At 55.3% G+C, this 14,424-nt stretch overlaps 2 protein-coding genes across 2 annotated transcripts; one reads left to right on the top strand and one right to left on the bottom strand.

The window, feature by feature from the left end:
• Window positions 1–5: 5 nt before the first annotated feature.
• On the top strand, window positions 6–3,965 carry LOC118156911 (alpha-N-acetylgalactosaminidase-like; the record flags this gene model as incomplete). The annotated part of the gene is given in 10 exon segments (XM_035311136.1): window positions 6–41; window positions 43–119; window positions 353–527; window positions 636–813; window positions 1,064–1,140; window positions 1,142–1,159; window positions 1,365–1,526; window positions 1,757–1,954; window positions 2,205–2,348; window positions 2,493–3,965. Coding segments are annotated over 10 exon segments (1,248 nt in total), but the record flags the coding sequence as incomplete, so codon positions are not given.
• Window positions 3,966–4,640: 675 nt separating this feature from the next.
• LOC118156907 (WW domain-binding protein 2-like) lies at window positions 4,641–12,647 on the bottom strand. The gene is given in 9 exon segments (XM_035311125.1): window positions 4,641–6,633; window positions 7,484–7,560; window positions 7,938–8,016; window positions 8,018–8,067; window positions 8,306–8,566; window positions 9,335–9,427; window positions 9,882–10,017; window positions 10,538–10,646; window positions 12,523–12,647. Coding segments are annotated over 9 exon segments (912 nt in total). The 5' UTR covers window positions 12,582–12,647; the 3' UTR covers window positions 4,641–6,585.
• Window positions 12,648–14,424: the final 1,777 nt, after the last annotated feature.

Here is a 14,424-nt window from a genome sequence, read left to right as displayed (position 1 = left end):
TGGTGCCCGGCCGCGGGCTGGACAACGGGCTGGCCCGCACCCCCCCCCATGGGCTGGCTGGCCTGGGAGAGGTTCCGCTGCAACGTGGACTGCCGGGCCGACCCCCGGCACTGCATCAGGTCGGCGGGGACGGGGCGGGGCGGGAGGGCAGGCCCGGCGAGGGTGGCCCAGGGGCAGCTGGAGTGCTTGGGGGGGTCCCCACAGTGAAGGCCATCGGGTATCGTGTCCCCCGGGTCGGGGATGGGGTTACAAAAGGGGCTCCGAGCCGTGGGGGACGCAGCGCGGTGAGCCCGGAGCCCCAGCCCGTCCCCTCGGGGCACCGGCAGGGGCTCAGCTCGCCGCCCGCCCGCAGCGAGATGCTCTTCTTCGAGATGGCGGACCGGCTGGCGGAGGACGGCTGGCGGGAGCTGGGCTACGAGTACGTCAACATCGACGACTGCTGGTCCGCAAAGCAGCGGGACGCGGAGGGGCGGCTGGTCCCCGACCCCGAGAGGTTCCCCCGGGGCATTAAGGCCCTGGCCGACTACGTGAGTGATCCCCCCTGTCCCACCGTGGTGGCTGGGTGGAGGAGTTCGGTCCCCGGGAGGAACCTCGGGACCCCTCGTCCCCTCCTTGCAGCCCTCCTCTCCTCGCAGGTCCATGCCCGAGGCTTGAAGCTGGGCATCTACGGAGACCTGGGCACCCTCACCTGCGGGGGCTACCCGGGCACCACGCTGGAGCACGTGGAGCAGGACGCGCAGACCTTTGCGGAGTGGGGTGTGGACATGCTGAAGCTGGACGGGTGCTACTCATCAGGCGAGGAGCAAGCGAAGGGTAAAGGTTGCCTCTTAGGACAGTGTTTGTCCCTTCACTGCTTCAGTCGGGGTGGCCGTCCATCTGATGGACAGTTGGCCGTCTTCGGTTCCTCCCTCACATCTCATCTTCTGGCTGTGTGCACCGCAGCCACAGGGCAAAAGCAGCTCCTGGGCAAAGAGGAGGTTTTGGGGGAGCCCTAGAGCCAGTGCAAGCCGTGCAGGTTGCTGCTGTCCATCTCCTTCACCGGTCTGCTGCTTCTCTCCCGAAGGCTACCCAGAAATGACGAGGGCCTTGAATGCCACAGGCCGCCCCATCGTCTACTCCTGCAGCTGGCCGGCATATCAGGGGGGGGCTCCCGCCCAAGGTGAGGGTTGTCCTGCCTGTCATTGGCTCCCGTGTGCCACGGGGGAGCCCTGACTCTGTGCCCATGTTCTGCACCCCTTACTGCTTACCCCTTACACCTCCCCCCTAACCTTGACAATCCTGCGCCGACAGGACTTGTAATATCTATTGAGACTTTAAAGCATTATTTATTTATTCTCCCTTTTGACCCCCACGCTCCCCTCCAGGTGAACTACACCCTCCTGGCCACGATTTGCAACCTGTGGCGCAACTACGGCGACATCCAGGACTCGTGGGATAGCGTGCTTTCCATCGTGGACTGGTTCTTCGCAAACCAGGACGTGCTGCAGCCAGCCGCCGGCCCCGGCCACTGGAACGACCCGGACATGGTATTGCAATGAACCCGTCACCCCTCGAGTGTCCTTGTCCTTCCCTGGCGCAGCCTGAGGGGGAGATAGCGATGAAGGAAAGGGTGTCCCTGCTCAAGGGAAGCGGTAGCACACGTGAGGTTTCCCGTGCTTCCTTCCACCTAGCGGGCTGCAGCATCACCAGGAGGGACATGCAGAGAAGCTCCTAACCCTTTCCTGCCTCCACCCTCTTTGTCCTCCCTCCCCTGCAGCTCATCATCGGGAACTTCGGCCTCAGCTACGAGCAGTCGCGCTCCCAAATGGCCTTGTGGACCATCATGGCAGCTCCGCTCCTCATGTCCAACGACCTCCGCGCCATCGCCCCGAGCGCCAAGGAGATCCTGCAGAACCGCCTGATGATCCAGATCAACCAGGACCCCCTGGGAATCCAGGGGCGCAGGATTGTCAAGGTTAGGGGGAAGGCATACGTGTCTGGGAGAACAGAGAGCACGCGAGCAGCACCGGGTGGGAGGCAGTAACGAGGGAGGCAGAGAACCATGAACTCTTTTTTCCTTGAGTTCACTGCAAGCCAAAAACGTTCTTATTCCCCAGGACCAGAGAGGGGTAAGACAAGTCTATTTTCCCCTGCTCCCTCCCCACAAAGGGAGGGCCAGGGCTGGCCCTGGCAGCTCTGCCTCATCCGCCCTTCCCCACCCCTAGGAGAAATCCCATATCGAGGTGTTCCTGCGCCCGCTCTCCCGGGCCGCCAGCGCCCTCGTCTTCTTCAGCCGGAGGACGGACATGCCCTACCGCTACACCACCAGCCTGGCCAAGCTCAGCTTCCCGGAGAAGGCTGTGTATGAGGTGAGCCCCGCTTTCACACTGCGCCTGCACCCCCTCCTTCCAGCTTCCCCCCACCGTTGACGCCCGCTGTGGTTTGGGCACGGAAACTGGGACCCCACGGTGAAGGTCCGTGACACCCTGGCAGCGACCCCCTGTCTGTCCCAGGTGCAAGACGTGTACAGTGGGAAGATCATCAGCGGCCTGAAGGCAGGAGACAACTTCACGGTGGTGGTTAACCCCTCAGGGGTGGTGATGTGGTACCTCTACCCCACGGCGCTGCGGGAGCAGCCCTGGCGCTTTGTCCAGCAGCGAGCCCCCCACGGCGGGGCCCGGCCGCCCCTCCTCTGAGGGAGCTCAGCCGGTGGGGATGTGGGCCAGTGCCGGGGCGATCAGCGAGCCCCTGGGGCCCGTCCCTTTGCTGCACAAGTGCCTTCTGCTGGTGCAACAGTCAGCGCCGCTCCTCCAGCGGCACCTGATGATTTCCACTCAATCTATGCAAAGCAGGAGTTCTCCTGACTTCCTCCTGAGGGCATGCAGAGCGTGATTCCTCTGTGACTGCAAACCACTCAGAGATCCTCCTGTGGAAGAAGAGGATCCGCTGTGGCCTCAGGGCCCAGACCTAGCCACCTTCTTTCCTTTGCTATAATCAGCTTGGCTTAGAATAAAGGGGCAGTCAACAGGGCTGCACCCTTCTCCCCAGGAACCCTCCGTGAGAGCTCCCGGGGCCAGGATGGTCCTGCAGAGAGGACAGGGCTGCTCCCTGCCGTGATGGATTTGCTTCTGCTGCCAGGATCCCGGAGGTAGCACTGCTACAGCCTACAGTGCATGCTAAGAAGAACCCCAAACCAAATGTGTGTCAGCACTGCCTTGAAGCCGCTTTGGGGTGAGGTTACAGCACAGCACATCAAGTTGCACAACCCAGCTGTTGTGCTGTGGTATAACAGCAGGAACTGCAGAGCTGTGCCGTGCTGTGTGCGAGTGCTGCCTGCAAAGTGCTGATGCCCGTCTTCGGTGGGCTCCTGACTTTGGGAGATGATCACAGGTGCCGCCAAACTGCAAGCTGCATCTCGTTCCTGTAGGATGTTCCTCTGCCAGGCTGACCACTCCAGCATGTCTCAGGGAAAGGCTCCTCCTGCTCCCAAGGGCAGCTTCACGCACCGCTCCACTACGAGGAGGAGCCCGCACAAATAAACCAGAAGGGGCTCGAAGTGAGCGGTGCGAATACTGCAGCCCCAAACTGTGCCTACCCCACGCATCCTGCAGCTCAGGCGAGCCGTGGCCTCCCCAGCAGCCCCAGGGAGGGGTGCAGCACTCGCCAAGCTCTCCCCTTCAGGGTACAGGCAGCCCCAGGAGACCGATGCGAGATTAAACCTCAGAGCAGGGAGCTACCCCATCTCGAGCTGGCCAGGAAAGGAGCTTCCTCTTTCTATTCAGAAACAAGGGCTGGGAGCCCTCTCCTTGCAGGACCACAGGGCTGATTCTAGCCTCTCGCAGAGTCTTGTGCAGCAGCAAGGTACTGGACACAATGCTTTGCAGTACTAAAGAGAAATGAGAAGTCTGTTTCGTGTCTGTACAGGAGCCAGCTTTGTTTTTGTGATTTTGGCAATTTAGCTGAAATAAAAGGGAAGCAGGTCGCAGGCTGTGTTTCGCATTTATTCAGCCCCCTGGCTAACGTAGGAGTTTAGGATCAGTTCCTCAAAACAGGAAGAACTACAGCAAGAGGAAGTGGCTTCCTGTTGGACGGGGCTGATGCAGAGGGAAACTGGCTTTTCCAGTACTTGCACCACGCTCAGCAAGGCACCAGAGGTCCTAGGCACAAGACGAAACCCGGATGTTACAATCCACAATCAGGTGCCATTTTCCTTTACTATGTATTTAGTTTTTCCTTTACTAGGAAAAAAAATACAAACCAACCAGCAAGGTAAGAGATTCTCTTAAAGATAAGCCTTTCCTCAGGCAGTAAACATGCACAGGAGAGCCACGAAGAACACCACGTTGGTGAGCAGGGTGGTGACACCGGCCCCGCTAAGGGCAGCGTTGTGCCTGCCCTAAGCCACAATTACGTGCCAGTTCTGGAGATCTGGACGAGAGCAATGCCACAGGCAGAGATGATGAGCTAAGGTCAGCACGTCTGTCCCCTCCCCCTCCTCAATTACTTGAAGCCAGCCCCACCTCTGCCACGCAGCAGTGCAAGGGGAGGACCAGCCCGCAGCCCACCTGAGAACAGCAGCAGCGGGTTTGTTCCAGCCCTCTGTGCGACAGGCAGGACCGATGAAGGGCAACGCAACACACACACACCACTGAACAGGCAGCTCAAGGTATCAACACTTCTGTATTAAAGTGCAATTCAAAAGTTACAAACTTTTTTTTCTTTTAAATACAGAGTCATTAGAACATCTCTAAGGTGTTTTTAGATAAGGAAGTTTACTTCCCCCCATGCAGGGCTGCTTTAGGAATTCAAACAGGTAAGTCACACAGGCCTGACTCACAGGAGAGCCCTGGCACCCAGGTAAAGAGGGAAAACACCCCTTCCCCTTCACTGTGAAGGTAGGAAGGCTGTAGAAAAGAAGTACAGTCACCCCATATGTAAAGATCACGAGGGTCTCCACCAGACTGGAGAGGTTCCCGTCAGAGCAGGTTTAATGATGGCACTATGTCCTAAGGAAGGAGGAAAGGTTGTGACTGAGCAGCCACATCCTCTGCAAGAGAGCTGAGCGTTAGTAACACCACACCACAGGCCGCAGTTCCCAGCGGAGCGGGCACCGCACCCCTGAGCAACCAAATCCCAGTACTGCAGCACCTGCCGTTGATGCTGCGCAGATGTGGGCACGCCTGTCTTGGCTGTAACAGCCGAAGGAAGAGACAAAGGGCACTTCTCCCCAGCACGGTGGCACAAGCTTGCTCAGCAGAGGGAGCCAGGGCTGCAGGACCTGTCTCCTGACAAGGCCAGTGCCAGGTTATCTTCCTAACGTAACACATCTTGCTCCGAGGCAAGCAGCCTCCTGCTCAGCTCAACTCCGTTAGGCGTGAAGAACAGCTCTGTGGCACAGGATCACTGCACAGGTACGGGACCTGCTTCTGGGAGAGCGAACAGAAGGAAGACTGCAGAAGGATTCGCATGCCTGCCCATCTCGGCTCGCTGCTCTGCAGCACACCTTTGTTTGCTTTTCTCTTCAACGTCTAAAAGGCAGGCTGATTTTACGGAGTCGCTGTTTGTTTCCAGTTACACTTCTCACAGCTCCTCCACCACCAGCATCTGAAAAGTGACTACGTGCAGCCTGGCTTCGCTGCACATCGGAGACCTGCCAGCAAACACACACTGTGCCTTCAGAGATCCAGTCAATACAAACGGGCGGCTCACGCCTGAGGAGGAGACACCAGGCAGTGCTGGCTCTCCACAGACACCAGTGAGTGCAGCGCCTCACCTCCACTTACCGCCCTATTTTGCAAGGATTTAGGTTAAATGGGAAAGGAGATGGTGAAACGCTAGCAGAGGATCTGCTGCTTCCAAAGCAGGTATGTCTGTGCCCAGAAACTCCTCTTGCAGTGCAGTAGGATGCTCCTCTTGCAGTGCAGTAGGATGCTCCATCCCAGAGCTTGTGCTGAGCTGATGGGTTTGGCCTCACCACGCTGGGGCCCGTCCTCTTCCCACTTACACCACCAAATGCTTCAGTGCCTCTCAGGACGCATCTCAGGATCAGGATGATCTCAGGATCACCCCGTGACTGTTAGTCCAGGACACAAAAAGTGCTCCCAGCATGACACAGGATTTCCAGAGTCCCATCTTAGGCTGAGCTGTGCCACGGTATAAGGAAATTTAACACCTTTCTGGGCTACCCAGGAGTCTATGCGAGAAACCTCATGGCTTTCTATACCTTTCTTCTTTGGTGGCGCTTCAGAAGAAGTTAAAAGTTTGGCATTCCATGTAGTTTTACTCCAAAATGCCAGAGCCTTCGTATTTTACTCTCAGTGATGTGGTCTACTGGTTTAAAAAGTCCATCTCTCCCCTCATGCCAGAGGCAGAGCAAAAGGTTAGTGCTTCAACCCCGTGAGATAAAGCAAAGAAGCAGGAAAGTGCTGTTGTTCTGCCTTGTATTGGCACTGACTTAATGTCTAAGGGGGCAGGTGCTCAGCTGCCCAGCACTACTTACACTGTATATACACAAAGAGACCTAGAGATGCGCTAACCGGATGGGTAGTAACAGCCAAATTGTCTTCAGGGAGAGAGAGCGTGGGAGGCCGGCTGCAAGTCCTTCTGTTAGTTGTTCTTCTTGTCCTCAGGAGGTGTGTAAGGAGGCGGCTGATCCTGGAAGGAGGTACAGTAGAGTCAACAACCGTGCTTTGCTTTATGAAGAGCTCTTCCCAGGCTTGGCTTACAAGAAATTACTGCTCTTCAGCAAGCTACAGCCAGAGCCGAGTGCTGGTTTTTAAGCGGTTACTGCACTGCATCATCCCTCTCCAGTATCAGTTATGCTCCAGGATGTAAGCTCCCTCCCGTAACATTTCCAGTGAAGGTCCTCTCAAAAACAGGTAGCAAATGGTCTGTTGCAAAGAATGCACAGCACTGTCTTAAGCCCCTTTGTCTCTGCTGATGCTCCCACTGCCACCCAGCAGGCAGCGAGCCCCCGGGCTGAGGGCCAGCTTCAGCCTACGTCAGTCTCCAGCCCACGGCAGAGCCGTGCGAGGCTGCCGAGGGCACAGGCAGACCGGCTGTCACCCACCAGCCGCAGACTACAGCCCACCTACCGGCTGCCACCGACTGCACCGTGACAGACCTCCCCACCGCCAGGCAGCCCAGGAAAAACCCACAAGGAATGCAACCCAAATACTCGCATCCTGAAGTGACCTGCTCTTCTTTCTCTCCCCTCACCGTCACCCCGTACAGAAGCAGAGAGCTCTGTATTCTCTGGGCACATGCAAGCATGTTTAAGAGTGAGATGAATACCGAGATTCAGCTGGATTAATCTTAATGCCCTCCTCTTTCTTCCTTGATCGAGGATTGGCACTATCACCCACGCCTCCTCCCAGGAGGGTGCATGCTTTCTGTGCATTTTCAAAACGAAGGCACTCCAGGCTTTACTAGGAAAGCGAACTCCTGTCTGTATTAGTGACACGAGAGGAAGCAGGCACACACAGACCACAAGCACAGTGCTTACCATGGGCATGTAGACACTGTGTGGGTTGGCAGGGTTGTAGTACGCACTGGAAGCGGCTTCCATGGCCTTACTGCTGCCTAGAAAGGAAAGAAAAGGAGCAAGCATAGGACTTCCCCATCCCACCTGCTTTATGCAGCCACCACAGCCCTCTTGCCCAGCTGTAGCCCTTTTGAGGAGACGACAAACATCCCAAGAGCCAGCAGCAACCACAGCAAGCTGACTTTAAACTCAGAGCAATTCATGAAGGCTGCAAACTGGCTAGTGCTGACCACAAGCTGCACAGCATGGAACTGAGAGCCTTGCCAGCCCCGTTATCTCACATAACAGATCAAGAAGGTTTTGAGCTCCTGCAGCAGCAGCTTCCCCACACCAGCCGTATCCCCTGTGTCACCCACGGCCCAAAACCCAAGCACCCTGTTGCACCAGAGCCTGGCAGGCCCCCAGCCCTATTTACCTGGCATCCCTGGGTCCGCCCAGGCTGCGGGAGGCGGTGGGGCTGAGGGTCCTGCAGGAGAAGGCCCAGAGTAGGGGGGGAGGAGGTGCCACATACGGGGGGTTCATGCTGGGGAGTGGTGGGTAAATACCTGCAAAGAGATGACACCAGATGGATGCTTTAGACTGGGGCAACGGTAGAGAGGGACAGCAAGCCTCCGGGCCCAGCGGCAACCAGAGACACACAGCTGTGACCAAGAGCACGTGACAGATTTTGTAAGGACAAGAATCCTCGACGGAGACAAAGCTACAGTAACCCTCACCGTTGCATTAACACTTCCTTACAACTAACAGCAAAACGCCCCGCTGCTCATCACACTGCTTCCATACCTGGAGTCTGGGCGTATGGATACCCCATGGGCTGCGGCGCAGGGCCGTAGGCGCTCGCTGGAGGTGGTGCATAAGGGTACGGGCCATTGGGGGGTGGAGGAGGAGCATAGCCCCCTGGAGCAGGTGCGTAGCCCCCTGGAGCAGGCGCGTAGCCACCCGGAGCAGGCGCGTAGCCACCCGGAGCAGGCGGGGCAGGTGCATACCCCCCGGGTACAGGCGTATATCCATAGCCAGGCGTCTGGAGAGGAACTCCACTGGAAGCTAAGGAGCACACAGTTAGTAAGCCACATGTCCTTTTGTTATAACTGAATGTAGAGAATAAAAAGGAAAAGGTCCTGTTCATGCAGCCCCATTTCCCATCATCTACGTTCTAGAGATGCTCAGTGCACGGTCCTGGCATAGTACTGGGTTTGAAAAGCATTTAGATGCAGTCTCCTCACTGCAAGCTCACAGGGAGCTAAAGGAAACCAGCTGCAAAAACACCAGCTATCAGCCAGCAGCTCAAGCACAGAGCTCTCACAGCTGGAAGAAAGGGCTGTTCTAAATAAGGGTCAGTACGGTGTGTTTTTTTAAACCTTTATATCAGAACAGAATGTACATTTTTATTTTCCTTTTGAAAGTTTTAAATAGAAAATATATATTTTTAAAATTTATTTTACCCTTCTCCAAATGTGGAGATGTTAATTTGCCCCATTTCACTCCATGATTAGAGAACTGAGTTAACGTTAGGTACATGGATCAATTTTTCACCACCACATACTTCAAGTTTTTTTCCCTAGGGCAAATCAGGTGCCACAGAAAAAGGTATGCCACCCCAGAAGCACAAACTCCAGAGTATTCCTAAAAAAGCATTAAGATGAAATAAAGAAAATGGATTGGAAGGAAAAACAAAAAGTCCCCTAGAAAAGGAAAAATACATTGTTATGGAAGATGTACAGGGTGCCCTCCGGCCCACAAACTTCAAAACGGGCACCATTCTTTAACCGGCTGAGCCAACTGTGGGGGAACTGCAGCCTGAAGATCCCTTACCGCTAGAGGCAGCTTTGAACATCAGCTGTCCAAACTCGATGGCTCCTCCGCTGTTGAAAGTCAGTTTAAATGTCCCCTGTCCTTCCCAGCCACCTAGAAGAGAATTAGAATTGAAACAGACCATTAACCTCCTCAGTAGCCGTCAAGACAGCAAAACAGCTTAGCAAAAGCAATTAGCAGAAAAGTGGCTGCTTATCCTATCAGCATCAGTGACTGGCAACTTGGTCTCTTGCCCAGCTTTCCAGGTCAAGAACGGGAAAACAAGCACAAGCAGAAACCAACTTGACACGCAGAGCACGACACAAGCTACAGGATTAAATATAAGTCACCCTGCAAAAGTCAGTTACTAGCTTTGGGGGCAGACAGCAACACTGAAGTTAAAGATCGGAAGACCTGAGGTACCTTAGTCTGGACAAGCAAACTACGCTGCTGTAGCTACACTGTCCACCTGTCCCCTGCGCGTGTAAACACTCTCTTCAATGGTCAGCAGAAGAGAAAAAGACTTGACACTTTGGAAGAGTTCAGGCTACAAAGCACAGGCACGTACCTCCTGCCTCGGCGTGGATCTGTCCTTTGATGTAATTGGCAGAGAAAACAGGCTGCTCAATAGAGCACTCCTTCACCAAATAAAATGGCATCATGAAGGACAGCATAGGATCCTTGCCCTTTGACACGAAGATCATCTGCAAGACAGGAAGGGACACTTCTGCGTTAGCTAATCAGATATAACGTGGCTATGGAGTTCTGGTTGTAGAAGCATCCAAAAAGAGGATAATTTAACCCCTATTACCAGTATGTGTTGTGTTGTTTCACAGCCTTCGTGAGAAGGAATCCCAAACTGATGATGGCACAGCTAACTCACCTGAAGCACGCCCATTCCAAAAGAGCATACTGCTTAAAGCACACACATTTACAATTCTATTTTTCTATTTTTTAAGGATCAGCTATGACAGTTTTCAAAGAGAATAATACCTACTGATGTATGTAACATATTCTCCACATAGTGATTTCCAGGTTTGTACGCTCCTTTGTAGGCAACCAGGACACTGTCACAGGCAAGAACTGTCCTATTTCCACTAGCCTTTCTCCTACCTAGTACCCCCAGTGGTTCCTCTCATAATAAAAATCACTTCTATTACCAGCTACGTTTCTTGTCTACAAGCTCCCTGGAGACAAGGGGGGCCCTGTTCGCATCAGACTTACCCTGTAAGGGGTGAGATACAGCATCCCCTTCTTGGTGCCTTTGAAGGCTTCAGGCTTGCCCGTCACGTCACTGAAGGAGAGCTCCACATCTTTGCACTGTTTGAGAACACTGCAGGAGGAAATCAGACCAGTTGGAGAGACAGCCTCAGTGACAGCTCTGACAGACACCCACCACGCAGTCCCTGAATGTCGTCCCAAAATACTAGATTCTAAAGCAGGCCCTCCAGTTTTTCCTTTGGACACACAAGGATGATTTAGCCAGAGTGGAAGAATTCCTCCTCTCACCTTTGACAACCCGTCTTCCTTCACAAAGGGGAACTATAAAAGACAGGAAGAGAAACTGCCTCCAAAACCAGGCTGAAGGAATTGCTCTCTCTGCTTGGCAAGAGCCTGAGCCCAGAGACCAGGGCACAGAAAGGAATGAGCTTTCTGAAACCATGCGCTTCAAGTCAAGGAATGACCTCAGAGCAAACCTCTCTCCACATCCATGTTTATGTCTGGGACTGGCCACCAGAAGGGAAAGCAGAACTGCTGCACCACCACACCCGCTGTGCAAACTGAGAATGTTGCTTCACAGAACCCTGACCGCTGGCCTTACTTCACATGATTTAAGCAAATATTGGTGATGAAGAGCACCGTGCTAAGGAAGCAAATGAGGAGCCACCAATGTCAGCAATAAGGTTATTATTGTTGGATATTTATGGGAACATCAGCAAAGTCTGCTAATAATGCCAGATGGGAAAAGCCAGATGGGACCCGCAAACACTATGGGTATGGAGGTGCCTGAAAAAGTTGAGTATCTTTTCAGGAAAATAATCATCTTGAGAAAGAGTGTCACTGAATCTAGGTGGTGGACCCTAAACATACCACCTGGTCAGAAAAGTTCCAGAATAAACAAAAGAGCCTTGGATGTGACAAGCTTGTAACGTGTTTCGACAGCAGAAAAATCTGAAGCATTTTTGGTTCAGGAACACAGAAAAGGAAAAAAAAATGTGACTCAACACAAACCAGAATAGGCTGGATCTAAAGTTATTGTAACATGTTCTGATCAGCCTATCCCAGAAATCAGACCAGGTCAGGAAACTGCAAATTGGCAGGGTCAGGGCATGGGAAAACACCCAAGAGCTCCGTGATTTCACAGTGTGTGGTCATTAGGGAGGAGAAAACGCGGCAGTATAGGCGTACCTGAAAGGTTCAGATGTCCAAGAAGGAAGACAATACAAAGTCTAGCTGTAATGAGGGGAAAAAAAGTCCTGACAAAGAAAGTGTGCTGGGACGTTACTTCAGGGTTTAGCTAGATGCTAAACACTGGCTGAGGGGGGCAGATGGAAAGCACGGCAGAGCTCTTCGTATTTCCAGGATGCAAAGGGGAAGTATTTCGCCCAAGCTACATAAAGCCAACTCCTCAACGCTCCGAATCTCACCAGAGCACCTCCTTAACCGCATCCTGCACCAGAATTTCACGTTGGGTGGCCTCATTAGGAGGAACGTCTGCGTGGTCACTCCGACGCTTGCCTACGTGAGCGGCCGGGCTGTGGTAAACAGCAGGGCCTCCGCCCGGGCCGTGTCAGCGCTGCCGCGTGGGTTTGTGCCCCCCGTGACCCGGTGGGACGGCTGGCACCTCCCCAAACCGGCCAAGAGATTGTGTGTGGAAGCGTGTGCGGGGCCCAGACCATGGTAGCTCGTGAAGCTGTTGTGATGAGGAGCGCGGCTTTGCTATCTCACGCCAACACGAGGAGCTTCACCGTGCCTCCGGTCTCCAGGACCTCTCCAGGACTTCTCCAGCCGGTCGCTTCACGGATCCCACCGGGGGCACCACGGGCACACCCCGGGATGTGGGAGAGCCGCGAGGCGCTCGGGCCTCGCCCGCGGCACGAAGCCTCCCGCCAGGCCAAACGACGCCTTCGCCGCCCCCACCAGGGCACCCCCCAGACCCGAGCCCCCCTGCCCTGCCCTGCCCTGCCCTGCCCTGCCCTGCCCGGTACCTCTCGCCGCCGGGCACCACGACGCCCCCCTCCTTGGAGTGGTTCCTGTTCAGCGCCATCTTGTCCCGCCGCCTCCGCCCCCGTGACGTCACGGCCCTGCCCGCCCTGCGTGACGTCACAGCGGGACGGGGCTCCGCGCCGGTTGTCCCCGGGGGACGGGGACCGGGACCGCGACGGGGTCGCCCCGCGCCCGCTGGGTGCGGATCCCGCTGTCCCCGCCCCGCCATGAAACCAGGCCCGGGCCGGAGCCGCTCCGCGGGGTCGTTCTTTTCGTGTTTTTTTTTTTTTTTTTTTTTTTTTTTTTTTCTTTCTTTTTCTTTTTTCTTTTTTTTTTTTTTTTTTTCCCCTTTTTTAAAGACGAGCCCCGGTCTCCAAGGGCACCTCCCGGGTGTAACGGGGCCCCCGCCTCCCCCCCCCCCCCACCGTCGCACACCCGCAGCGCTCCGTTGTAGGGTTGGGGTCACGCGTGTCGGCATCCTTTATAAACAGCCCACCGCAGGATTACAGAGCAGAGCGTAAAACCCCCTCGTTACAAACACACCCCAGAAATCCCAAATGCGGGCCGAGAGCGTTCGAGCCCTGCGGCTCGAGGTACGAGCGAGGGGAAGTCGTGCCGGCGCTGCCAGCTCTCTGCCACGGCCCCGGCTGGCAAGGCTGAGATGTTCCTGGTGGCCTCGTGGAGCGGCCTCCTGGTGGGACGAGCTGGGACGAGCTGGGAGGAGGCTCCCACGCCACGCTGGCCGATGGGGCTGGCAGGACGGCTCGCAGCGTGACCGGGCGTTTTCTGCAAGGCCCCTGCGGTGGTTGCGGGCAGCCGTGAGGAGGCTTCGTTCCCGGCGGGGCCTCGGAGGGCTGGTGTAGCTGGGTGGTGGGTGGGAGGTTGTGTGGAGCACCAGGAGCCGTGAACATGGGTGGTGAGGGGAGTGAGAAGGGCCAGGAGGGCCCTCGTGTCCTGGCGATGCTGAGAATGGCTGATTTGTATGGATGGGTGGGAGCGAGATGGAAGAGCACCAGAGAAAGCCACAACGTGGGCACAAGCTCTTAGATGGTTCTGCTGAGGCTTGGAGCACCCTCATCCCAGTCCTGGCCCCGAACAGCTCTGTTTGCAAACCTCGGGCTTGGCTTGAGTCACCCCTGCTGTCCCCTCACGGGGACCCCTTCCTCCCTCCCGCACCAGCCTTTCCAGCCCCCCATCCCGACCCACCTCACTTCCCCGTACCCACAGCTCTACCATCCCGCACCATGACCTTCTGCACGTGCATTGCCAACGCCACCAGCTGTTCCTCTGGAGGGGACAGCCCCTGCCTGCTGTGTGACACGCATCGGGCAGGTGACAGGCAGAGACTGCCACACTCGGATGTCCTCTGCTCCTCCCTTCTGCCCAGGCAGCCCCGGTGCTCTCTGCCTGGCTCGGGGACATGCAGAAAAGAGCTGACCACCGGCAGGTGTGAGCATTTAGCCTTCAGTAAAGCCGTGCCTCTGCTCCTGGGTCTTTACCTTCCCTCCCTGCCTCCTCCAAGGGAGGGTAAAGCAGCAGCTTCTCAAGGTGACACAACAACAGCACATTGATAAGGAGGTGTGAGAGCTGGTGGAGATGGAGAGGAGGGAAAGGGCCTGGAGAAGAGGAAGATTTGTGAGGAAATGAAGGAGAGACAGAACGGGGAGAGAGCAGAGAAAGTGAGAGGCAAGGAGGGAGGGAGGGAGGGAGGAAGGAAGGAAGGTAGGAAGGAAGGAAGGAAAATGAAAAATGAAGAGAAAGAAAGAAAGAGAAAGAAAGAAAAAGGAAGATAGAGAAAGGAAGATAAAGAAAGACAAAGAAAGAAAGAGAGAGAGAGAAAGAAAGGAAGGAAGGAAGAAAGGAAGAAAGAAAGAAAGAGTAAAGAAAGGAAAAGAAAAATAAAG

Source organism: Oxyura jamaicensis (assembly GCF_011077185.1).
Source record: "Oxyura jamaicensis isolate SHBP4307 breed ruddy duck chromosome 1 unlocalized genomic scaffold, BPBGC_Ojam_1.0 oxy1_random_OJ106547, whole genome shotgun sequence".
Taxonomy (NCBI): domain Eukaryota; kingdom Metazoa; phylum Chordata; class Aves; order Anseriformes; family Anatidae; genus Oxyura; species Oxyura jamaicensis.
This window is presented reverse-complemented; position numbering and strand designations above follow the sequence as displayed.